The sequence below is a fragment of the Lutjanus erythropterus genome, chromosome 15 (assembly GCF_056507025.1).
Source record: "Lutjanus erythropterus isolate fLutEry1 chromosome 15, fLutEry1.hap2, whole genome shotgun sequence".
Lineage (NCBI taxonomy): Eukaryota > Metazoa > Chordata > Actinopteri > Lutjaniformes > Lutjanidae > Lutjanus > Lutjanus erythropterus.
In genome coordinates this window covers 13,119,601-13,143,752 of record NC_139331.1, presented here as the reverse complement: position 1 = coordinate 13,143,752, position 24,152 = coordinate 13,119,601, and the positions used below count along the sequence as shown (strand labels likewise).

The 24,152-nt window shown below is 41.1% G+C and overlaps 1 protein-coding gene across 1 annotated transcript in view; it reads right to left on the bottom strand.

The window, feature by feature from the left end:
• Positions 1 to 24,152, bottom strand: part of atad2b (ATPase family AAA domain containing 2B) — an 89,918-nt gene that overhangs the window by 62,421 nt on the left and 3,345 nt on the right. Inside the window, exons 4-22 of the mRNA XM_084736916.1 lie at positions 23,924 to 24,071; positions 23,442 to 23,541; positions 23,192 to 23,321; positions 22,892 to 23,041; positions 22,652 to 22,727; positions 22,352 to 22,453; positions 21,752 to 21,863; positions 21,411 to 21,526; positions 20,991 to 21,165; positions 20,617 to 20,705; positions 18,456 to 18,615; positions 17,106 to 17,196; positions 16,245 to 16,556; positions 15,427 to 15,574; positions 12,621 to 12,807; positions 12,271 to 12,456; positions 4,658 to 4,793; positions 3,115 to 3,308; positions 2,852 to 3,011 (exon numbers count right to left, since the gene is read on the bottom strand). Of these exons, the coding sequence (XP_084593042.1) occupies positions 2,852 to 3,011; positions 3,115 to 3,308; positions 4,658 to 4,793; positions 12,271 to 12,456; positions 12,621 to 12,807; positions 15,427 to 15,574; positions 16,245 to 16,556; positions 17,106 to 17,196; positions 18,456 to 18,615; positions 20,617 to 20,705; positions 20,991 to 21,165; positions 21,411 to 21,526; positions 21,752 to 21,863; positions 22,352 to 22,453; positions 22,652 to 22,727; positions 22,892 to 23,041; positions 23,192 to 23,321; positions 23,442 to 23,541; positions 23,924 to 24,071 (2,772 nt within the window). The remainder of the gene's footprint in view (positions 1 to 2,851; positions 3,012 to 3,114; positions 3,309 to 4,657; positions 4,794 to 12,270; positions 12,457 to 12,620; positions 12,808 to 15,426; positions 15,575 to 16,244; positions 16,557 to 17,105; positions 17,197 to 18,455; positions 18,616 to 20,616; positions 20,706 to 20,990; positions 21,166 to 21,410; positions 21,527 to 21,751; positions 21,864 to 22,351; positions 22,454 to 22,651; positions 22,728 to 22,891; positions 23,042 to 23,191; positions 23,322 to 23,441; positions 23,542 to 23,923; positions 24,072 to 24,152) is intronic.

Genomic DNA, 24,152 nt, shown 5'->3' with positions numbered 1-24,152 from the left:
CTATCATGTATGTAAAAGTCGATAGTAAGCCCACCCCATTTTCCCTGCATCTGTGAGAAAAGGGATTGTAGCATTTTCTCACACTTGAGTAAAAGGATAGAGCCGGCTTTGGTGAGAAATGTTACCGGGCAGAACTCAGACATGCATGAAAAGTCCACTTCACCCTTTTAAAACAAAGGTGGGTGCATACATTCACACACGCACTAAAAAGCCACACACACAAGCAATCTGAAACATTTTCAAAAATGCATACTCATTCACTCCTTACACGTTTATAACTCTTATGCCTCTTTTCTCTTCGCTGTACCACAGCATCATTAAATCCTCCTTTTTCCCTGCTCCTGCATCCATGGAGGGAAAATAAAGACTGAGCTGAAGAGGCAGGCTAAAAGCACAGCCACTGTAAACAGGCAGTCTCTCATTACGGCAGGCAGAGGGAGAACAGTTCAGGCAGAGAGTGGTAGAGGGGTCACAATCTGCCAGCTTCCTTTGTCTAATTGGAGGATGGCTGGCCTAATTGCGATGGAAGCAATTTGTGTGTGTTTGTGTGCATGTGTTTGCATGTGTGCACTTTTCTGACAGAGTATGTCTGAATGTGTGTAAATGCAAGTGCATTATAAGGGCAAAAATGCCTGTCAGTGGAAAAGGTGTCAAAGGCCGGTTTGGATGACGAGAGCTCATCAGCACCCTTATGGGCCCTGTCTAACCTCCCCATCCAGAACAAACGAGAGCCCACTGACACATAACGCTGCTGCTTACGCGTTTCTTCATAGTCAAAGGGTTGTTATCCCCATTTCCCTCCAGCAGCAAAGCAAAAAAATAGTGTTTGTGACCCCGAGACACACTGAGGAGCGCTGAGATATCAGCCTTTTTAACATGACAAAGTAATTATTTAGCAAGGTGAGGAGGTAAAAGGCGAGGAAGATGCAACATGATTTCACATGGAGGATGGGGAGATAAAGATAGTATGAAGGACAAGGAGAAACAGACCACTGAGGGATAATGAGGTTTTTTCCCAGCACTCTGTGAGCTACTGTAGAACTTCCCAGCAGCGTAATTGTGCGGGGTCTGGGCCATATTCCCTGGGCCAAACATTGGGTGAGCAGGCAAGAGGCTTCGTTAGTCTTCTTTATTAAACTGCCTAATTGCATTTTTCCCCTTTAGTGTATCATTTGTAGACCCTGCATTCCAACAAATGACCCACACCCTCGCCTGCAAAGACAGAGATATGATTTATTCATTTGGGCTGGCAGAGAATTGCTTCCCATTAGTGTCAGGCAGCTATATCCTTGCGAGGGAACCAGAGCAGCTAAACACACAAGGCGAGAATTAAAATTATCATATCAATTGAATGGTCTGAAGGCCTACTGTATGGAGCTTTCAGTTAACATCATGGTATGACTACAGAAGGTTTGATTCAGGTAGAAAGTGCCCTTTTCTTTGAGCTTCTAAATTTTTACCCCTCATTTTCCCATGTTATTTTTAACTGCATAAAACAAACATGTATCTCTCTTCACATGAGCTTTTCCTTGTCATGCAAGCAAGCGCCCCGTTTAAACAATAAGTATGAATCCAATTTATTTACAAGCTTGTGCAAATAACAGGCCTCTTTGTTTGTTTGTGTGGACATGTGCGTTCTTGTGTTTTCCAGCACTCATTATGAAGCCCACATTTGGCTTGGGAAAAGGTGCTGAGAAGGGATGAGGTAAAAATCAGCCTCAAATTGCAAGAGAAGACACAATTAAATTTTCATGCATATGCAGTTCCTTTCTCAGCTACGGAGCAAGAATAACACTGTGGAAATGCTATTTTTTCAGCGTGGGCTGTGTGCACTATTTCATTTGAATTTCCAAGTTGAAGAAAACCATCTTGAGGTTCTGTAATTTTATTGCCTGGGAGCTCTCTTCGTAAGTCATTAAGTGCTAAACCTAATTACTTTTTACTCACACAATGACAGCCAAAATGGAGCACAACAATAACTACAGAAACAAATGGTCAAACTTATTTGGATAGTCCAATGCTGAATAGGTCAGCATCAAGGGACTGTCACTGCAACAGAAAAAAGTGACAAGTTGTCTATAGATATTCATCCTTAGTTTTATATATAATGTTAGTGTTGAGTTTGCATCAGTCCACATCCTCCTCCTCAAACATCCCACATAAAAAAAAAATCCTAACCGCTGGGAGAAACCCATGAGTTTACAAATGCAGTGGTATCTACTGCAAGTTTGGCTGGAGGTAACCGCAAACAGAGAGTTCAATACAAGCAAGCAAGCAAGCATGCACGAACGAACTCACACACATTAAGCGTGCGCACAGACACACGCAAGCACACACACACACAGGTTTTTTAGGTTTTTGAAAGACTACAAAAACACACCATCAACCAAACTCATGAGACAGCAAGCGTCACTCTTCTTAGAGCCCCACGCACACCGCTTCAACATGTAGAGAAATGAGAAGGCTTGACAGAACTGTGGTGCCTAGTTATGGTTCCTAATCTATAATTGGACAGTTGCTGTTGGGAAGAGGAGCTTTTTTCACTCATTTGTTTTCTCACCAAGTCATGAATGCAACAATCAGTATTAATTTAATTTCTATGTATTAGTAACACGCAGTTCTGTTCTGTGATGTGTTTAATTTAACTTGGCACAAAAATGGCAAAAAATCATTGTTTTATTTTTGATTTGTGGTAGATTTCGTTTATGCACAAACATGTCTGAGGAAGTGCAGTCACATGAACTGTGCATACATGAATTTTCATGTACATGCACATTTATCGTATGACAGCAGCCTACATGTATATGCATGTGTGTATTCATAAGCATGCCTGTGCAATTTTTCTCCTCACCTCCAGGATCCTTGTCAGGATTGTATTCTAAAGCGTTACTGCAGATGAGGTCGATATCCACCAGGAAGTCCTTTGCTGTCAGGTACTGGTGGGTGTCAATCTTGGTCATGACAGTGGAGAGGTCCATGGGCTGCCGAATAACCTCCAAATAGTCTGACACCTGAAACACACACAAAAATTTTCATTTCAAATGAACATTGGCCTAAAACTGGCTTTGTCAAACTCAGAGTGAGATGCCCAGGTACGAGTCCATTCCTCCATACCTCCTCAATATCAACTGGCTTGCTGAAGATGTTGAAACGTTTGTCAGTGGCCAGGCGCTTGGTCACATCCCTGAGAAAGAGCCTGAGCTCACGTAGTGTGTTCTCCTCCTGTTCAGCCAGACGGCGCTGTTCCTCTGCTGACAGGACTCTGGGGCCCGGAGCCTCCGCCACCGGCAGGACCTCTTTACACCTCTCTGTCGGGAGACGTGCAAAAAAGTTGGAAGCTAAACCAGACAGAGTTGTCAAGATAACAGAATTACTACTTTTAAAACTATGAAATGTTAGTATTGTACTGTTTTTCAAAACATGGTATTGAACAAGTATTGATACTTAGATCCATTGGTCTTTTTCTATAAATGATAGATGCTAAGCCTGTCCAGAGGATCTAACACTAAAAGAGATCCAGACACAAAATAAATCTGCCCACAGCAACAAAACAAAGGCGGCTACTGGCAAAATTATTACACGAACAATGCAAATAAAATATAAATACACAGCTAGCGCATCGGTTGGAGGCAAACAACTAGACAATCCTGATCCTTGACCATATCCTTTGAACATCATCGCAGACACAGACCAAAAAATATTTTCCCCGGGAAAAAAAAATATATATGTTTTAAGATTCTTGCAGCTGAAGAAAATAATACAGCTACGCTCCTTCCCAAATACAGGTTTTGAAATACACTAAGGAATAGCCTCTGGCCAATGACAGAGTGATGAAGCAAGGCAAGCAGATATCCGCTCCTCCTCTCCCAAGACACCAGTCCTCGCCCAAGGCATCTGCCGACATCGTTAGGAAGGTTCCACGGCACCTCGAGCCGCTTCACTCACTAGCAGCAATCCCAACCCTGATTCTAATTATGGCTAATAGCAGCCGGGCCCTCTCACAGCAATTCCTCTCCCTGCTTTCCTGCCCACCTCTCTGCTGGAAGCCAGACTGCTGTCTTAGTCAGGCCTGGACCCCTGAAGAGCACCGGGCGAGTAAAGCGGGGGACCCCTGCCTTGCATCAATGAGAAAACTGTGGATGAACGCTGGGCACCATTTCCATTTGAAAGCTCGGGTGGACAGTTCTTTCATATTGAACCGGAACGGAGGGCTAGGGGAGCACTGAGGACTGGGGCAATGGCAGTTGGAGGGGTGTGATTCATGGGGGTGGCTGATTTTGATGTGTGGGTGAGGGATAGAGATGTCCAGGAAAATAGGGACTTCACACTGGGCTAATCTTACGCGTGTCTGCAGCATCCTCAATATCTTACATCTGCACAGTTTTATTCTCAATTTTTGAAATTAAACAGATTCTGAAAGTCAAACATTTAACTCCACTGTGTGAATGAGATTTAGGAACACACGGCATGTACCAATTAAAATACATCTGCTCCTTTAACTTTCACTGGATTCAGAGAGGACTGTGGGAAAGGTTGACAAGAGAGCTAGGAAGAAAGGAAGTACATGCAGACAACACTGCCCTCTAGGACTGACAGCAGAGATGAGTCATAAGTGTCTCATCCTGTATGTGTATCCATAAGTGAGTACAGTAAGTACCTGTATTCCTGAGGCGTGGTGGAGCCCTTGCTGCTTGGACCAGCAGGAGGTCAGAGAAAAAGTTTCTCCTGTCCTCTTCTCCTGGAGGGCACAGCGTCACTACCTCCCCGTAGGTCCTCTGGAAAATACTTTTTACCTGTTTTAAAAAGAAATCAGGGGATTGCTTAGAATAAAGTGTTATGCCTTGCAATTAAGCAGGAGAAATTTAGAAAATTAGCTCACTATGTTCTGTCCTTTTCTCTTAAGTTTGTTCATAGAGCAGTGCACTAAATCTTCGTTAGTTTCTTTATTTTACTCCCTGCAAATATTCATCAAATTTTGAGAATGCTATGAGAATGCATTTTTATACAACTACTGTATCTAAATGATTACTCCAATTTATGTTTGTCACATAGTGTGCAGCCGATGTGCCTGTTTTCATCAGCCACTACATTAAGCTAAAGCACGACTGAGCACAGCAGAAACTAAGCATGCCGCTTAGAAGTTCAGGACTTAATGAACAGATGAAATTTTTTATGTCCACATTATTCGCAACAGTGGTTAAAAGAAAATGAGTCTTCAGTCATTTCTATTAGAAACCAGATGGCACCTGATCAAACTGGAAGCAAACAAAGCACCCCAACTTTGTCGATGAGGCATCACCTTAAACATCCAGAAAAATACTTGAATCAGGCTCAACTTCTGCTGCAACACAACCTCATCTGCCAGTCACGTATATGCAATTGTACCTTACTGGTAGATTACTTTGTTACATGAAAGGAGTATTTCTACAGTTTACCTCACAATCGTGACAAAAGATATAACTGTTTTACATTCCACAGTTAAAAAATTAAGTTAGAATTCTTGGATTAGATTTCACTGTCTACAGTCAGCAGCTGAAAGCAACCACACTGCTATAAAGGGACAGTTCACCCAAAAAAGTACACATTTTTCCTACAGCACTACAGGTACAGGGAAAGAATATGAATTCTTAATTTTGGGATCAAATGCCCCTTTACCACAGGGCCTATTTTCAGTCTGAATCCATGCAATCCTGTTGATTTATAACAGAATAGCCTAATCAAGAACTAAATCACAACTGAATCCACTAATTAACAGTGTTTAACGCCCCCTTTTCTCTTTTCCTTTCTTTCATGTTGTTTTTTTGTTCATTTATTTGTATTTCCTTTGAGAAAACAATGTTTCTTATCATTCTGAATTGTGATGCTACAGTAAAAATATGGTGATATGCACATTATCATATTGTACATATCCCACTATCAACAAAAAAATTACAAACCCCTTTCTTTGGGACCAATCCACCATCTGATTGACACTAAATGTCAATTTCACCACATTTGTCCATTGTGTTCCATGTATCAGTTCACACTGATGTACAGTATTGGAAGACAAACACATGAGCCTTTTTTAGCTACCTTAATTTCTGATGTGCATCATCTATACTGGGGGCTACAGGGGGGCTTCAAAGATCCCAGTCCACTTCCATAATGGAGCTCAAGGCTGCTCCCGACGGGAAGCCCTGCTGCTGACGAGGCACCTACTTTCCACTTTATATCTTGCCCCATCTGTCTTTCACATCGATCCTCTCCCTGGTCCATGACATGTTTGTTCTCTCTTTCTGTCTATATCGCCTTCTGTTCTTTTTCTTATCCCCCTTCTCTCTGGATTTTATGCTCTTTCCTCAAAAGAGGGAAAAGAAAAGGAGGAATGGAGTAAAAACGAGGAAGACAGTGGGGGAGCCAGAGACAGTCAAAGTGTATGTAGCACACAGCAGGTAATGATTCTCGGTATTTTTCATCATGATAAAGGCTGCTAGGGTGTTGACACAGTGAGGAGATAGCAGAAATGTGTGGTGAGATGAATGGTTAAAAAGAGGGAGGGGGTATAGAGGAGAGGCAGCTGAATGTACAAAGAAAATTGGGGATGTCTAGCTGGGTAGAGAAACTATAAAACAAAACTGGACACCTGTTCTGCTAGCATGATCAATTCTTAACTGCAGAAAGGCACTTAAAAGCAAACTAAAAACATTTCTGTCAGATTGCATGCCATTACGTCCCTGTCTCAATTTTCTGCAGAAAAAATACCACTACTTCAAGTATAAAATGAGATGGCAGTAAAACACAGCTTGAGTGAATAACTCTTTATATAATCGGCATAAAAACAACTATAGCTGAGACACTTTCCTGAATCACAGGGGTCTAAAGATGGTACCTAAATGCTCTCAGAAACTAGAAGAAATCACACAAATAAGTCTTGTAAAAGTCATGCAATAAACAAGGCACATGAAAAATGCATAGAATGACATCTGGACAATAACATACACACTAAAGTTAAGATTCTGACGACTGAGTGAGGGTAAAATGGAGCACGAGATTGACAGGTAGACTGGTGCAGCGTCAGCAGAAAATCAGACACTAAACTGGGTTGCAGTGGTGAAGGGGGAGCTGAACCTGAAGGCAAAGCTCTCGATTTACCAGTCGATCTACGTTCCAAGCCCCTGCTATGGTCATGAGCTTTACGTAGTGACCGAAAGAATGAGGTCATGGATATAAGGCAGCAATGGGAGCTCAGAGTAGATCCACCGCTCCCTCATACTGAGAAGTCAGTTGAGGTGGTTCGGTCATCTGACTCAGGTGCCTCCGAGTTGCATCCCTGTGGAGGTGTTCTGACACATCCAACTGGGAGCAGAACATAGGGCGTGCTGGAGGGGATTATATCCCATCTGGCTAGGGAATGCCTCGGGATCCCCCAAAAAGACCTGGAGGATGTGGCCGGGGAGAAGGACATATGGGCTACCTTACCTAACCTGCTGATACTGCATTTATTTCAGATCTGCTGAACTCTGGTAACTCACACAGGGGGCACCATAAATTTGTGTTATGGCACCTGTATATTTCAAAGATTGAGGTCTGTTAACATATTGACAATATGGGTACATGATAATTAAGGAGGAGTGCAGTCGCTACCAGCAAGGGTTGTTGAGCTTTTTTTTTTTTTTTTACATTTGCACTATAATGCAGAACATATAGCAAGGTCTGGATATTGTTTAAAAAATTACAATTCCAGTACATTTGAAGTAAGACCACACCAGTAGCATACTTCATTCAATACCTTTTTTTTCATGTTGTGGCAGCCCACCCTGAAGTTTTCTCAATGCTTAAGAAGGTTCTTTATCACGTTACCTGTATCCCCAGTATTTCCTGAAATAATCCTTCCACATTTTATGCGTTTATTTTATTAGACACCACAGGTGTGTTGTATGGCCATTCTTTAGAGGGTTTTGGTGATATCTCTACACAATGAACTGCTAACTCTTCAAATTCACAAACTGACGGGGTTGTACCTTATGTGGCAGTGCGCTTATCACACATCCTATTAAATCCAATGCTTGCAGTGACTGGGTTAGAGCGGCAAAAGCCCAGATTCTCAGATTTCAGCTTCTTAAATATGAATATTTTCTGGTTTCTTTACTCCTCTCTGACAGTAAACAGAATATTTTTGTGCACTGGACAAAACAAGACATTTGAGAGTGTCACTTTGGATTTTGATAAACCCTGGAGAAAGTGACCAAAAGAATAATCTATAATCAAACTAATCATTACAGGAAAGACCTGAAACAAACAAACATGTGGAGCACACAGACATATGTTGGACCTATTTTTCAACTGACAAGATTTTGACAGGATTAATTAGTCGATTAATCGACAATGAAAATAATCATTAATTGCAGCCATACACTGGGTGTGAAAATTGTGGTGCAAGCATTCACGCTCATCATGTAGTTCATGGTGTTACAATGCACTTGTGATACCTCAAAAAGTGTTAGAGAGCACTACTACTAAAGACTGAAGGGACACCATCTCTGTAACTGCAGTCACTCCACTCTCACAATCACATGTTCTAGCAATTTCCATCGGTCCTCCACCGAAAAGGAAGTCAATCTAAGCAGAGTGAACGGCTGTTAAGGGAGGAAGGGAGGCTATGTAGTTGGACCCAAGCTTGTAGTGTCAGTTTTGGCTGGGGAGGGATGCTGTCTGTTCCCTGCTGAGGTTTGGAGCTGAGACAGCAGCTGTCACTGTGTTCTCTGTGCCAGAGAGTGAAACAACACTCTCAGAGATAGCCAAATCACTTAAAGCACCATGGACTGCAGCATGTCCATGCTTAAAAAGTAAAATCAAAACTCTTCAAACCTCACAGAAATAGCTGCTGGGACACTTCTGAGAAAAGAGATAAGCAATAGCATTTGATAAAACAAACACATCTAGCAAATTAGTCCAATTATTAGACAAAACAAAACTGCAGTAAACCGTACACAGCCTGAGTAAAATTCTACTTGTTCAGCAAATCGTCTGCAAATCATACTCTCTCTGGAAAACCTGGGGCACTGTTTCAGTGGGACCAACTAGTAGAAATGTTCCCCTTACACCGAGCTTGTAGTTACACCTGCATCACATAAGAAACCACTTTTGTCACAGTTTGACTGTCTGCATAATGACATTAATATTGAACACATTTCGTGGTCATTCCACAGTAATTTTGTGTTTTGTTTTTACTAGGTCATTGTTATGAAAGATAAATCTGAAAGGAATCTGCTCAGGATAGGTAACCCAGCATAATTATGTTATTGTTATATGTTAGGGCTGGGCAATATATTGATATCCTATCAATACTGTGATAAAAGTCTAGATACCGTCTTAGATTTTGGATATCATTATAAGTGTTGTCTTTTCCTTGTTTTAAAGGCTGCATTACAGTAAAATGATGTACAGTATTTCCCCTAGCTTTTTTGCTTGTTACAGATGAGTAGTCTTGCAATACTTGACAATCTCAGATGTCACTGCCTACCACTTATCTGGGGATACAAAGTAGTTGCCTGAACAACAGAGTACAGCCACTAACAAACCTACGCACATGACTTCTGCATTAGATGTTACTTGATTGGTTTTACAACACTATCATTGTTTCAAAAACAAAAGCTGTGAGCTTTTACTCAGTGTCTATTGAGCAAAGCATTTAGAGACTGACTTGTGAGCGTAATAGCAGAGCTGAAAGTCTGGATTTAGTTAAACAGCCTGCTTGGTGCATTCATTCACTCAGCAAGCTTCAGCATAGGAGACTGGAGAGTCCGATCCCAAATAACCAGAATCACTATTACCAGAAATGACTCAATGATTCGCTGAACAACAGCTTATCAAAACTAGTAAACTAGTGCATGTCAGACGCATCTGGGGTAGGGTAAAATGGAGCTACATGTTTAACACATTCTTAAGAAATTAAACTTTGTTTTTCAACATTGAGAATGGTGGAAATAGTCAAGATAAGGAGCATTTTCTCAAGAATGAAATCAGCAAGTGGGCAGCAGTCTGACACAAGGGCTGTGGAATAATGTTTGCCTTTTTTCAGCTATTTATACAAAGCATTTATCATTGCCAGTGTTGGAACAAGACAGACAGAGGCAAAGTGTGTGCTACAGGAAGTACGGGCGTAATGATTTGCTTTTAAATATAGCTTTAAAAATGAGCAGACAGGTTCTTTTCACAATGTAACTGCAAAAAAGTTAAGAAAAGAACTTATTAACAAGTGCAATGATGCAATCCCACTACAATCTAGTGGCGCGTGACACTCAAATTGGGAAGAACACACAAGAGAAAGCTAGCATAGCCTAAGGACAGTCTTGATGCCCTCATGCTGGCTCCATGTTGACTTGAGCACAGCATTAGTCCCATCATGTGCTTCCCAATTTTCCAGCCTGCGTCGCTATGTGTTCAATGACCAAAGAAAAGGTAATTTGACAAAAGAGATAAGAAAAGTAATTGCCAGTCCTACATGGTTTCATAGCAATCTAGCATTTGACACAGAGGCTGAATGGTCTGCGGGGTGTGATTACTCCCATTTTCATAATCTCTTAACACAGCATGTGAATCAACAAACATGGTGGAGTTAAGTAAAGTAAAAAGCCTTTAAACAATGTAAAGAAGTGCAGGGAACTGTTAATCAAACAACTTAAAAAAAATAAGGCAACACTTTCGAAAGGGTGTGCACAAGACTGTCAATAGACTGTCGTGAACATGAAGAAGTCTTTATGAATGTCTATGACTGTAAGTGTCAGTTATGTCATGCAAGGTTGACATTGTGATGTTTTGACAACTTGACATTAATCAAGCCAATAATGTTATGACAACCTGAGCTAGCTAACAGCAAATTGAATTTAGCCTTCTTAAGTAACATGAAATCTAGCTAACCGCTATCTGTTCATCAGGTAATTCTGTGCATCAGCCTCAGTACTGTAATCTGTCATCCAACTCACCTCATAACATTTAATGACATCTTCATGACAAGTGAATATAGCACCAATTTAGTTGAGGTCAAGGAAAATATTCTTGACAGATTAGTGTCAAAAGCAATCATATATGACAGTTTAATGTAATGTTAAAACATAAAGCTAAACTGTTAATTTAAGTCTGATAATGTCAAGTTGTCAAAACAAAGACACTGACATATTATGTTATCTGTGTTAATGTCAAGTTGTCATAAGAAAAGTATTACTGCCTTGATTAATGTTAAGTTGTCATAAAAAGACGTCTGAAAAAAATGTCAAATTTGAATTAAAATTGACATAATTGACTGAGTAACATATGTCATAAACAAAACTCCTTTATGCATTGACAGGTCTCATGACCTGGTTATGCACATTCTATCAGACAGAGTTAATTAGAGTTAAACAGAGTTATAGAGAAAACAAAAATGTTGTGAAACAAAAATAGAAAAAAGTAAAAATGAAAGAACAAAAAAGAGAAAAGAGAAAAAAAGGCAACTAGAACGATCAAGGTTAAAGAAAAGCCTCAGCCTCAATAGGTGTAACAGCCCAGGTGCCTCATGTCCTAATGAGTCAACTACAGAGAAAGAAACATCCCAAGAGCCTCTCTCTCCATGGAGCATGGCCAGGGTTGAGGCCTTGCCAAAACAGCAGCCACACACAGAGACAGAAAAAAAATGCACAGTCTGCACAGGCATATTGACATGGTGTGTGTGTCCGTCCTGGGGTGAAGACATGGGGCTGCCAACCCCCGGACCTAATTAAAGCCCTTCTGTTGCCTGACTAGAGAGGACCCTCCTCCTTGTTTGTCTCCATCTCTTTCTTTCCCCTCCAATTTTCTCTATTTCCCCTTACTCTAACATGATCCCTGCCTTACAGCCTCACCCACAACGGGTGGTCTGACTCTGCTTTGGCTTTCAGAAAGAGAATAATAAATCCAAGAGGAAAGCTGGAGGAGCAGGGGTGGGGATACCCAGGGTGAAAAGTGGGCAGTGGGATAAATGACAAGAAAAGGGAGATGGAGCCAAAGTAAATAAAAACTCTGTGGGTGCAGATGACCTTGAGTGTGACACCCTGTGTGTGTCTGTACTAGCACTCCTGAATCTAAGAGAAAGAAAGAAACCCTTTGAAATACATCCAGTCTCCAATACCACATAAAGACATCAGCTTAACACTCCTCTGTCACATAATGGAAGCAACTGTATCAGCAGATATGTAACCACTAAAAAAACACCATGAAGCAGGCCTGCACGTAAATCTGAAAGTGTCAGCTCAGGTGTGTATACACTGTTCCTACCTCATCTGACAGCTGTGAGTAGTGAGTCTCTGCAGTAGCAAGGATAAGAACAGGGCTGAAAGAGGGCACATCCTGCAGCAAGGTGAGGAAGGTGCTCTTCACAGTGTCACTCACTGTCTCCCACCATTCTGAGACATGTGGCATGAACACCACACTAGGCACGCTCCGGCGTGCCTCACGGAAAACCTACAGTGACACAGATAGGTCAAGCACATATGATTATAATACAAATCATCAAACCAAAAAGCCAGTGAGTTGCTTTTCTTTTCAAAATTCAACCACCTGTGCAACAGATGGCCTTGTGTGTGAATGTCTGCATTTATTCATGCATCAGTGTGTGTCTGTGTTACCTGAGCACAGGACTCCTCCGGCGTTTTAGCGCTGACGGAGTAGAGAGTGGGCAAATCCAGGCGGTGCACTGGCAGCTTGTCCAGGTGGTGCAGCAAGGCAGGGGCCAAGTGGGAGCTCTGTCCTGAGCCGGGGGCCCCGGCCAGGAGCAGACGAGGCCGGTATGCTGTGGGCTGTTGGAGAGCAGAGCTAGAGACAGAAGGAAGACCATGATTAGCATAGGATCTAACACCTTATGATCACTGACCAGCAGTCATACTGTTGTTCAAATGGCATTGTCACAGCAGAGGCCCTGTCGTTTCCAGCTTTAATCACTGGCTACAGTAAGCTAACAGGTTAAGCTACTGTTGACAGTAGCTCAACACCCTTACGAGTTCTTCACTAAAAATAGATTTTTAATGTAAATGACAGTGGTAGGCGTTCACAGTGAAACTATGTCAGTACATGTCAGTAATATCAGCAAAAATCTAAATATTTTTTGAAACATTGCAAGGACAAAATCAAGCATATTACATCTCTTTCCGAATGGGATAATTGAGCGCAGTCCGAACACAATTGACTTTGCCTTTTTTGAACAATGAACTCTTAACAACAGTGCCAAACCGTTGTTCCATTGCACTGCACTATAAACAGTTAGACTGATTAAACGAAGATAATTTTTAGTAATGTAGCTACTCGGCTTTCTTGAGGAATCGATTCAGCCCAACACTCAAGTGGTTTGACAAAGAATGAAACACACACAAGGTTAATAGCTTAGAAAGTTGCAGAAGCTTGTTACAGTTTAGGCGAACCTTTCATATTATGTAGAACTTCCTTTGTTTGTTTGCATGTCATATAGACATACACAGGGCAATATGCCTGCAGCAGCACAGTGCTATCTGAAAGGTCTGCATGTGTGCACAGCACCTGCACCTCTCCTGCAGATTTTGACAGTATTAGAAGAGCCGGATGTGATCTCACTCTTACATTATTTCTCTGGGGCTTTTTTTATGTGTAACTCTGCCTATGGAGCATGAGATGGGCCAGAGAATTGGAGCAGCAGGAGCAGTGTTGCGTTCACTTTACCACGCCGTTGTGACGAAAGGAGAGCTGAGCCAGAGGGCAAAGCTCTAAATCTCCTGGTCAATCTTCATTCCTACTCTCACCTATGGTCATGAAGGATGGGTCATGACCGAAAGACAGAGATACCGAATATAAGTAGACGCAATGGGTTTCCTCAGGAGGGAGGCTGGCGTCTCCCTTAGGGATAGGGTGAGAAGCTCAGTCATCTGTGAGGACTTAGAATAGAGGCGCTGCTCCTTTGCATATAAAGTAGCCAGTTGAGGTGGTTCAGCCATCTAGTGAGGATGCTGCCTGGTCACCTATCAAGAGAGGTGTTCCAGGCACATTCAGCTGGGAGGAGGTCACCAGGCAGACCAAGGTGGAGGATTATATATCCACCCTGGCCCGGGAACACCTCACCCAGTCAGGGCTGGTTAATGTGGTTAGGGCAAGGGAAGTCTGGGGTTCCCTTCTGGAACTGCTACCTCCATGACCTGACAAGCGGTTTAAGATGGATGGAACGCTACCTACAAAACACATGTTTTGGAACTCTTGAGGGTTTCTGTGAGCTTCCATTGTAGCACAGGTCTTTTGATAATCACGCCAGCTGACCCTGGCTTTAGAGCACTCTGACAATGACAGAGAGCCAATAGGCATTTAAAAGCTGTTTTTTTTTGACCATCCAGTAAAGTCTTTCCATATCTATAAATCTACACGTGTCTTGAGGTTTTTCTTTCCCATTTGGGACAAACCATTACAGCAGAAAAAAGTTTTAGGCCATATATTCTGTAAGATTGAAAGCTTGATAACGGCATATTAGGTTCATCAATAAATTGTTCCAGGAAATGAAACACCACTGACCTAGCTTGTTTGTCTCCACAAATGAGGATTCTGTAAATGTGGCCATTGGAGACACTTTTTGTTGCTCATTTCTCTTATTATAGAGACAGGCTTTTGATGACCAATGTAGAAAATAATGTGTTATGTCTTAATAAAGAGGTTTCCCTCTGTTAGGAAGATACTGTATTTCCAAGGCACACTATATCTATATTAGTCTCTAATTAGATGACTCTGAAAACCAGAAACACTCTGGCGAGGGGAGGTGGCACCGTGCTTGTACAGATAAAAAGTGATTCTGTGTCAGTACCAGCTCCATGTTTGAAAATGCAAAACGTAAAAACATGTTGAATTCCTCGTTTTAGATCTGACAGAAAATTTACATGTATTTATTCCCACTCTCATATACAGTACCGATCAAAAATTTGGGCAAATATCCTCATTTCATGTGTTTTCCTTTTTTTTTTAATAATTGTTCTACATTGTAGATTAATTCAAGGGGCATCAAAACAAAATATGGAATTATATGGAAGTATGAATTATGCAAAAAATGTGGGGAAAAAAAAAATGTTTTTGTTTAAGAATCTAAAATACAAAAGACTCTCGCACTGTGTCTTCTGCACTTGAAGTCAAAATTGTACTAACATTGCTGTGATTAAATCTCTGATTGCAAGTCCCATGGTCTTCTCCTACACACCAGTCGACTTTGCTGGTATAATCTGAACCATTTCATATAAAATAAAGACAAAACATCAGATGAGATAGGTGTCTAAACTTTCAATTGGTACTGTAACTATTTTAAAAAGCATCCTATTTGTTTACAGTAACATATGTTGAGACAAGTGTCTATGAACTTTAAATAAATGTACTTTCTTATGCAACTTTGTCCCCAGCTGCCCATGAAAACTGTCTTCTTTTTTGTGAACTCACGAGGAGAAATGGAGGAAGGGTCTGTGCATTGCAGAGGAGGAGAGCAGACTCTTTGGGGATGCAGCAGGCTGAACTTCATAGATGGAAGAGCCTTCCTCATTGTCATCGTCGCTGTACAAGTCCTCTTCGAGCAGTTGATTGTCACCGCCTAGCACAGAGAGAAACACTGCTCATACAGCCTAGCATATGTAGCAACTGAGCCTTCCCAGAGTTGTACAATTGTGGCAAATACACTTAAAAGTTTGTTTCGACAAAGTTTAATCCTCAAAGCAGTCCTATCATTGACATTAATGTGGTCATTTCAACAAATACATGAGAATAAAAAAAAGAGAGCTGGCTTATTAAGCAAGATCTAATGGGTATTTAAAGCGATATAGCACCCTGGGAAACTGATGTCATTATTGGGTGCAAGAAGTACAACTTCTAGAAGCAATCTCCTTCTGGTCAAGTGCTGCATTGTGGCTAATCTGCTGTAAACGCTCTCTTGTTGACTGGAGGGGGAGTTAAGTTATTGAAGTGCAAGCAGGATGACTGGTTATCCAATCTCAGTGCTATCACCTCTGTATTCTCAGGAGGAGTGTTTTACCACAGACTCTTTGTTCAGTGTGTGAGGGTGATACAAAACACTTTGGTAATACGGTGGGGGAAAGAGAAACAAATAATCCAATACTACAAAGTGCCATCAGGGAAAGCACACTAACAAGTGAGACAGGTGGCAAGGGAGAAGAGAGTAGAGTCGAGGTGGGAGAAGCCACAACCAGCAGTGGGAAAGTGAAAACAAATGATGCAGCTGAAACGACAGGCGCTTGGCTCCCTACCATGTGTGTTGTCCCTGTCAGTACACTGAGCGTGGGGGAAGACTCGGAGCAGAGCTTTCAGCACCAAGGAGAAAGAGCTAGCCAGCAGGGGCCTGAGGGCGGGGGACAGGGCTCGGCCCGGGGGAGCCAGGGCCCTCTGGGAGGCTGGGACGATCGTCCTCATGGCCTTGCTGAAGTCGCCAGGCCCCAGGACAATGGAAGTGACATCCAGCTTCAGTTTGACGCTGCTGCCGTAGATCTGGGGGTAGCGGCGGCGTAGTGCCACCAAGGCTGCCTCTGTGCAAAGTGCTTTAATGTCAGCGCCGCAGTAGCCTGGGAACAAGCCAGATACACAAAGGTTAGTTAATAAATTTTGGTGTGTTTTTAAACAATATTGTTATTGGGATTTTTCAATGATAACAAATGCTATATATTAACAAAATGGTCAGTCTCAGAAGCAAATACAGCATACCATCAAATGAACAGACCAATTAGTAAAATTATAGTACTTAAAACAGAGTTGGACATACAGACATTACAGTGATTACAATTTACAATGTAGAAAAATATCTTCCAAGATCTTATTCCAGTTGCCCTGAATTCTGTTGTTTTCAAACACCACAGAGAACATCAATGTCAACAACAGGGTTGAGAAAGTGTTCAGCTGAAATGATTATCCAGTACGAATAATGTTCTTTTTTACATACACTCATTCTGAGCATAGCTACAGATAATTTATTTGACTGAATAGATACAGATACACACAACAGTGTACTCACTCATGTTTAGTCAGCAGGTTAAATCAAAAATAATTTTCAAAAACCTTCTTGTTTGTTTTGTTGCTTGGTGATATACAGTTTTACATACAAGGGCCACACTTACCGACACATTTTTCTGCAAGTTCATCTACAAATGGCTCAGCCAATTTGGGATTCCAGTCCCGTGTGTGAATCTCCAAGATGTGCTTTCTGGCCTGAACAGAGGGTTTGGGGTGGAAAAAGGGAAAGAGAAACAAAGAAAACCAGAGAAAAAAAGCACAGTCAATACATGAGAAAGCATAAGCCCTGTACAGCCCAATAAGGACACTGTTTCAGAAAACACTGGCAAAGTAAGAAGTTACACAGCCACAGTGGCTGCCACAACAAAGCACGGTAACGATACCAAGGATATCCCATTATAAATATAATTAAAACCATGTTGTACTCACCTTAACTCTATCTAGAACTGACAACAGCAAGAGAAAGATCAAACCGGAATCAAGTGCATAAGTGAACTCAACTGAAGGGCTCACTAACACTTCAGCACAATGCACCTTTCAATTCATTGCGTCGTCTCCACAGGACTCTGCTTTGATAAGCAGACATCAAGAGCAAAATGGTCTTTGTCGTGAATCAAGGGCAATGGTTTTCATCATCTTTCATCACATCTCTCTTTCTATTCAAAAGACACAACGGAGCCAGATTTTTATACAGGTTTCTGGCAGCTTGGGCAATAACCAAGAGGGAGCTGAACTTAAACGTTTTAAGAGGGTCACTGTTTGCACAAGAGCAAAGTTTTAATCAGTCAGAGCTCACTACTGGTGAGTTTTGCTGGTAATGGCCCGCAGATTAGGCTTTCATTACCAATGATCCTACTGTGTGGACAATCTATGCAAGGCAACTCATTAGATAGGCTTGATGGGAAGTGTCACCCTCATCGAGCGGTTTATCTCACTCGCTGTCACTTTACAACATTGTTTTGTGCGTAGTCTCCCCAAGTGTAACATTAAAGCAATAAGATCTGCATAACAATAAATTCTTCTAAAATTGATTTTTAATTTTCCAGAAACCTAATTAGCATCTGCTTTACCACTTGCTTGTTGGATCAAAACATCCAACAGCGAGGAAATAACAGTTTAGGAGACTCTTAATAGCCAGAGGACTGTATGTGCTAATTTCATTCCAGGACTCTTAAAGCACTAATTACTTATGCATTATATTGTGTCCCCAGCTGGGTGTGCATGTGGGTACCGCATTGTATGTACAATAAGTGATATGTACACCGAACATGTAATATTTTCTTTCTGTTATCACACAGTTGGACATGAGATACAGATTTTCTGGTGCAACAACATCGAAGGTAAAATCCACCTAATGAAAATCCATGTGCAGTGAAAACAAGACTCTATATGTGTGGCTGCATGCATGAACATGTGTCCACTGTACACAGTATTGATGTTTCACTTCGTCTCACCTTCTTGTCAGGCAGGTTGAACAGAAACTCCCGGTCAAAGCGTCCAGGCCTCCTGAGTGCTGGGTCGATAGAGTCAAGTCTGTTTGTAGCACCAATGACCACTATCTCCCCACGACTGTCCAAGCCGTCCATCAAGGCCAGCAGAGTGGACACAATAGAACTGGACAGAGAGAGGGAGGTGGGGGGACAGAATGTAATACATGCTATTTAGTCTCTGGTTGCATCTCATCTTACACACAGGATTACAACACAGACAAATACTGACTAAATTTATTGTAAGACAGTTATACAAGAACAAAATATGATTTAAAGGGATAGTTCAGATTATTTGAAGTGGGGTTATATGATGTACGTATCGACACTCAGTGTGTCATCTACAATAGATGCCAGTCAGCATGCTCCCTGTTAGGAGAAACAAAGAGGGACAACAGCACAGAAGCTAAGCAAAGAACTGCTGTAGACAGGGTCAGCAGGAAAATGTATTTTAGCCATTTAAAACAATCTATATCGCTCTCTCTCTCTCTGGTTCTCTCCAAACCAATTTAACTCAGAAAAATCAGTTATTTGACTTTGCAAAACACAACAGTTGCTGGTCTACCACTCCTGCAATCATTTGGTTGTCTGTCTCATTGTGTGACTTTAATGAACTCAAACTAACCTTTTAAATTACCAAAGGAGACCAGAAGCTCCCTTGTTCTGCAAAGTAAAATGATTGATTTTGCCTTTTGAGTTTAGCGAGGGCAATATTTGGCTCATATTAGTGGTTTTTCTGGCATGCCCCCATCAGAAACCAAAAAAGTAAATGCCCTCTCAACCCACAATTATTATCAATTGTTAATGATTGGAGAAGCAACTGATAAAAAAATGTTCCAAGCTGAAGTTTAGTCTGATAGTCTGATTATTGGCTTAAATACTTTGTATTTGACCCTGTCCACAGCAGCACATTGCTTAGTTGCTTCTCCAAACAGGGGACATGCCAACCAGCATCATCTGACTGTCCTCATGCAACCCCATTTCAAATAATCCGTACTATCCCTTTAACTGTACATACAGTATTGCAAAGACATACTGCATAACAGTTAAAACACACACACACACACAGACACAAACTCATGTAGTGTACATGCAAACATTCAGAGCCAAAACACTTTTTGAGATTGAGACAATATTGACAAGGCTCATGAGTCGGTACTGACCAAATAAACAAGGCTTCATTTCTGCAAATAGTACACAGACCTGGACTATCAAACTCAAATATTGAACAAAACAGTGCTTGGCAAAAAAATATCAACTGTTCTTATTTCCATGTTGACTTGAGCCCCATGCATGTGTTTACCCAGCATGGCAGAAAGAGGAAAGCATCTATAAACTCAAGCATATGGATATGAGAATAAACTTTAGTCCAGAATTGTAATGTTACATTTCACTTACAAATATTAAATTTTCTACATGGCTGCCATTTCCACTGGGATCAACTGCAAGCTGTGTTTTCATAAATGGATACTTCCTTACCTACAGTTCTTATTTACATGGTCTAAATCAGAGGGGATATTGTTATGATTGCCGATTTCCAATGCTAAGGTGGCTCATTGCCAAATAAACAGACAAATATGGGCTGTAGTGTCACTGATGTGAAGTACACCAACCCATATCTGGCCACTTTCATCCAAAATCGAGGCTACAGTGCCAGCAGTTTTTGAACCTGCAGTTCCCAAAAATAAACATGCTCCACCTATCGGCAAAAACAGTAACAGCAGCAGCAGATCAGATCAACAGATGCAAACATGCCCATGGGTCCAAGTAAAAGCAGCTGTAATTTTGACATTTAACCATCGTATGACACAATCAGTTGAGCCATTTTCATTTTTTTATAGCTGCTAATTTTAATTATGTAAGAAGGAAAATAAAAGATAAATGTGTATGTTAAGAGGTGATGAGAGCTTCTAAGTGACTAACAAGCCAATTCCATGCTGTATTAACAATTCTGTAATTCCATCTTTGATTATTACACACAAATGACACAAAACTATTACTGAGGTTGTACAATGACAAACTGATAGGTGCAATTTGACACTGGACTGGTACGTTTCAAGAATAAATGCATGCATACAGAATAGTTGTACCTTTCTTGTTGTGAGGTTTACAACCACATTAGCCTCACCTGTGTATCTGGTCTTGCCTGCTGGAGCGAACAGGAGCCAAACCATCAATCTCATCAAAGAAAATAATGGACGGCCTCATCAGGTAAGCCTGATCAAAAGCAAACACAAGACCAAAAACAAAACATTATGCTCAATGAAAAAATGTATTAAGCTGGCTGGGTTCAGTTTACTTTAATAAAGGAGTCAAAAAATGAAAGCAATATGGGAATATTAAGTTGCAATAGCAAGCACACAGGAAATGCAGGAACTGACAATATTCTACCAGTTTTTTTTATTTACTTTGTGAAGTGAATTGAGGTCAACTGACTGAAGCTGTGGTGAACTGGCAAAACAGTGCCTTTAACTTTACCGGTGTGTTACCTAGCTGTCTCACCTGGTCAAAGAGCAGGCGTAGCTGGCGTTCTGATTCACCGACCCACTTGCTGAGGCAGTCGGCTCCTTTCCTCATGAAGAAGGAAACCTTCCTGTCTCCGTGGCTACACTCATTGGCGAGCGCCCGTGCCACAAGAGTCTTTCCTGTCCCTGGTGGGCCATAGAACAAACACCCTCTAAAAATAAAGGGAGGGGAAATGAAAACAATGTAAGCCACTTTTTAAACATATAAACATCTCAAATGTCCTATCTATGTAACAACACAAACATAAAAATGTCATCAGCAAAGTGGACAGCGGACCTGTGATCAGATTTTAATATAGTCATTTTTTTTTATTAAACTTACAACAAAAAATACAACAGCAATCAAAACTAATGAAGTCAACTTTTTGAAAAATTGTCACATGTGAATTCTTCTCACCTGGGAGGCTGAATCTTAAACTTCTCAAAGATCTCAGGGTAAAGCAGTGGGAACACAACCATCTCCTTTAAAGACTGAATGTGATTACTGAGGCCACCCACACTGTCAAATTTTACCTGGGAAGAAAATACACATTTTCAACATTCACTTATGAAAATTGAGGGTCTTTAAAAGATCTTAAGCAGGAAGCCTCTTTGTATGACTACAAAATGTCTAATCAAAGATCTGAATTAAAATTTTCAAGACTTATTATCACTTTTTGGCTGTGGCTCATAAAAGCTTGAACATTTCCAAGGTTGCTGATTTACAGCTTTTTAGTATTTATTAGCGTTTCCACTCACAGAACTATCAAGGTTCATTGGATCCACATCGGCCAAGCTGGCTCCCACTTTCACCCGATCACGCAGCACCCCACTAGCCAGGTCTTCTGCAGTCAAGTTCATGGGCAAACATCTGTTTAACAAAAAAAGAGAGAGAAGTAGAAGAAGAAGGATTGACATGAATTGAAGGATTCAAATGATTATCTGTAATAAGTAATTAATTGTAAATTGTTGTGTGTTTATTTGTGTATATTGTTTAATCAATAAAAAGTTGAAAACAAAAAAATTCAACTTGTAGAACAACTTCAAACAGTCTGTCTTAAGCTTAAAAAGGGGACGGGTGGCTTTGAAATCGCGAATGTGCATGACCTGTTAGAAAAAGTGCTTTGAGAAGATCACTAGGAAAGAAAACACAATAAAATATGTTAAGGCTTTAAAATATGACTCCTTTAACAGTCCAAATACCCTTAATCCCAAACCCCTATTATGGGAGTCCTTTAAAAAAAAAAAATATATATATATATATATATATCAGTAAAGTGCTCCGATCAAAGCAAAACTAAATCAGAGGAAGATGAAAGGAAGATAAAAAGGTAGAGAAAAGAAAGCAGCAGCCATCACCTGTTCCTGGCCCGGGTCATGCTCTTGCTTTTTCTCCGCTCAAATCGCTCTTCATCAGAAGATGAGGTGGTGTCACTGCTGTGAATGGCATGTTTCTTCACTCTGGAGAAGTGTGACAATCTACTGTCAATATCACACCATTACTAAATCACATTCCTTAATCAGCAGATACCAGTGGAAGTGTAAAGAACTTTTTATAGCCACAGCTCCGACTTCATTAGTCATGGCAGTGACAAATCCGCTGAAGAGTCAGGCATCCTAACACATTTAGCATCTGATTTGACACAAGTTTCTTCCAACCTTATATGGCTTCTTCTTGCTGGGGATCTGTGGGTGTCAAAAAGTGAGGGGTTGCTCTGTTTTCTGTTGACAGGCTCTGAAAAAGCAAACAAAACGTGACTGGTAATCACACAACAAGCCTTGAAAAATACCAAAAATGTGTTTACACAGAGAGAAAATCATTAATGAAAATGAACAATGTACCCGACACAGCTAAACAAAATGTATTTATAAGGGGCTGTTTCAAAACAAGATAATTACCAATAGGTGGTGCCTCATATCTCTGCACCGTCTTTCTCTGCCTCAGGTTGTAAGGTCTGTCATTTTCCTCTCCAGCCTCTTCCACTTCATCCCCTTCATCATCTTCATCATCATCCTCTGCATCCTCCTCCTCTTCCTCACCGTGAGAATCTTAAAGTCAAAAGTGCAGTTTTCACACTTCAGATATTGCAACTACAAAACTGTCTTGAAAAGATTCACCTAAAGTACACTCAGTAATTGACTCCAGATTTTACATTTTTCACTGAATCATGAGTAGCATAACATTAGTAAGAAACTCACCTTCTGTTCCTTCCTCTTCTTCTTCCTCCTGCTCAGTTTTGCTCATGACTTTGTGGTGAGCAGGCATGCTGAAAGTGCTCCTGCGCATGGATTTCCTGCGTTTTACCCGGGAATACATGTCCATGTTTTCCTGAACAAAAACAAAAAAACAGGGTCTTTACACTATCACTTATACTCACATTCGGTCATCAGGTGGTGGTGCTGTACTTTTCTAGCTCTGGGTTGTGTGTTGCAGCAGGGCTACACTCACCTCCTCAGTGTCTCCAGTCCACATGCGAAGTCGCTCCACCTCACGGTTCTGCCTGATGCTGCTGATGTTGTCCATCTCTTGAAGGACAGCCTCAGCAGTGCTGCACACACACACACAGAACAACACAAAATATAATAAAGTGAAGGCTCCTTTACAGAAGCACAATTTGGATTAAAAATTCTTGTCACACTTAAGTATGTGATCTACAGCGTCTGTAGTGCAGTTTTAGACAGTGACATTTTCATGTAACTTCTTTACTCCACAGCATGGGATATGAAAAGACAGAATGACTTATATCTCTAATTTGAGTGTTTCTGACATCCATATTAACTTCACATTGATGCCCGCAAGGATGTACGGCTTTCCTGGGTATACTAGCAATAAGGGGGTTTCTAAGCAATTACCAGAACAGACTCTTACACCTCTTCTTGCTCATCTGTTTGATACAGTATTGTGAAAAAAATGTCAGATTGTGACAGTACCTGTTGACCAGCTGGTCAAACAGCAGGCTCTGATTGAGGTGTTCAAATTGGCTCTTCTTCACCCTGCAGCTCCTCTTCAGCTCCACATGGCCATTCATGTGAGAGTGATCTCCCCCTTTACTCTCCTCATTCCGGTGATTCATATGGGCTGCAGGCAGCATCAACAAAAATGTAATTAGGGGCCAATTATTTCATTGCATGCCTCCCAAATGCATGTGTTCAATGTATG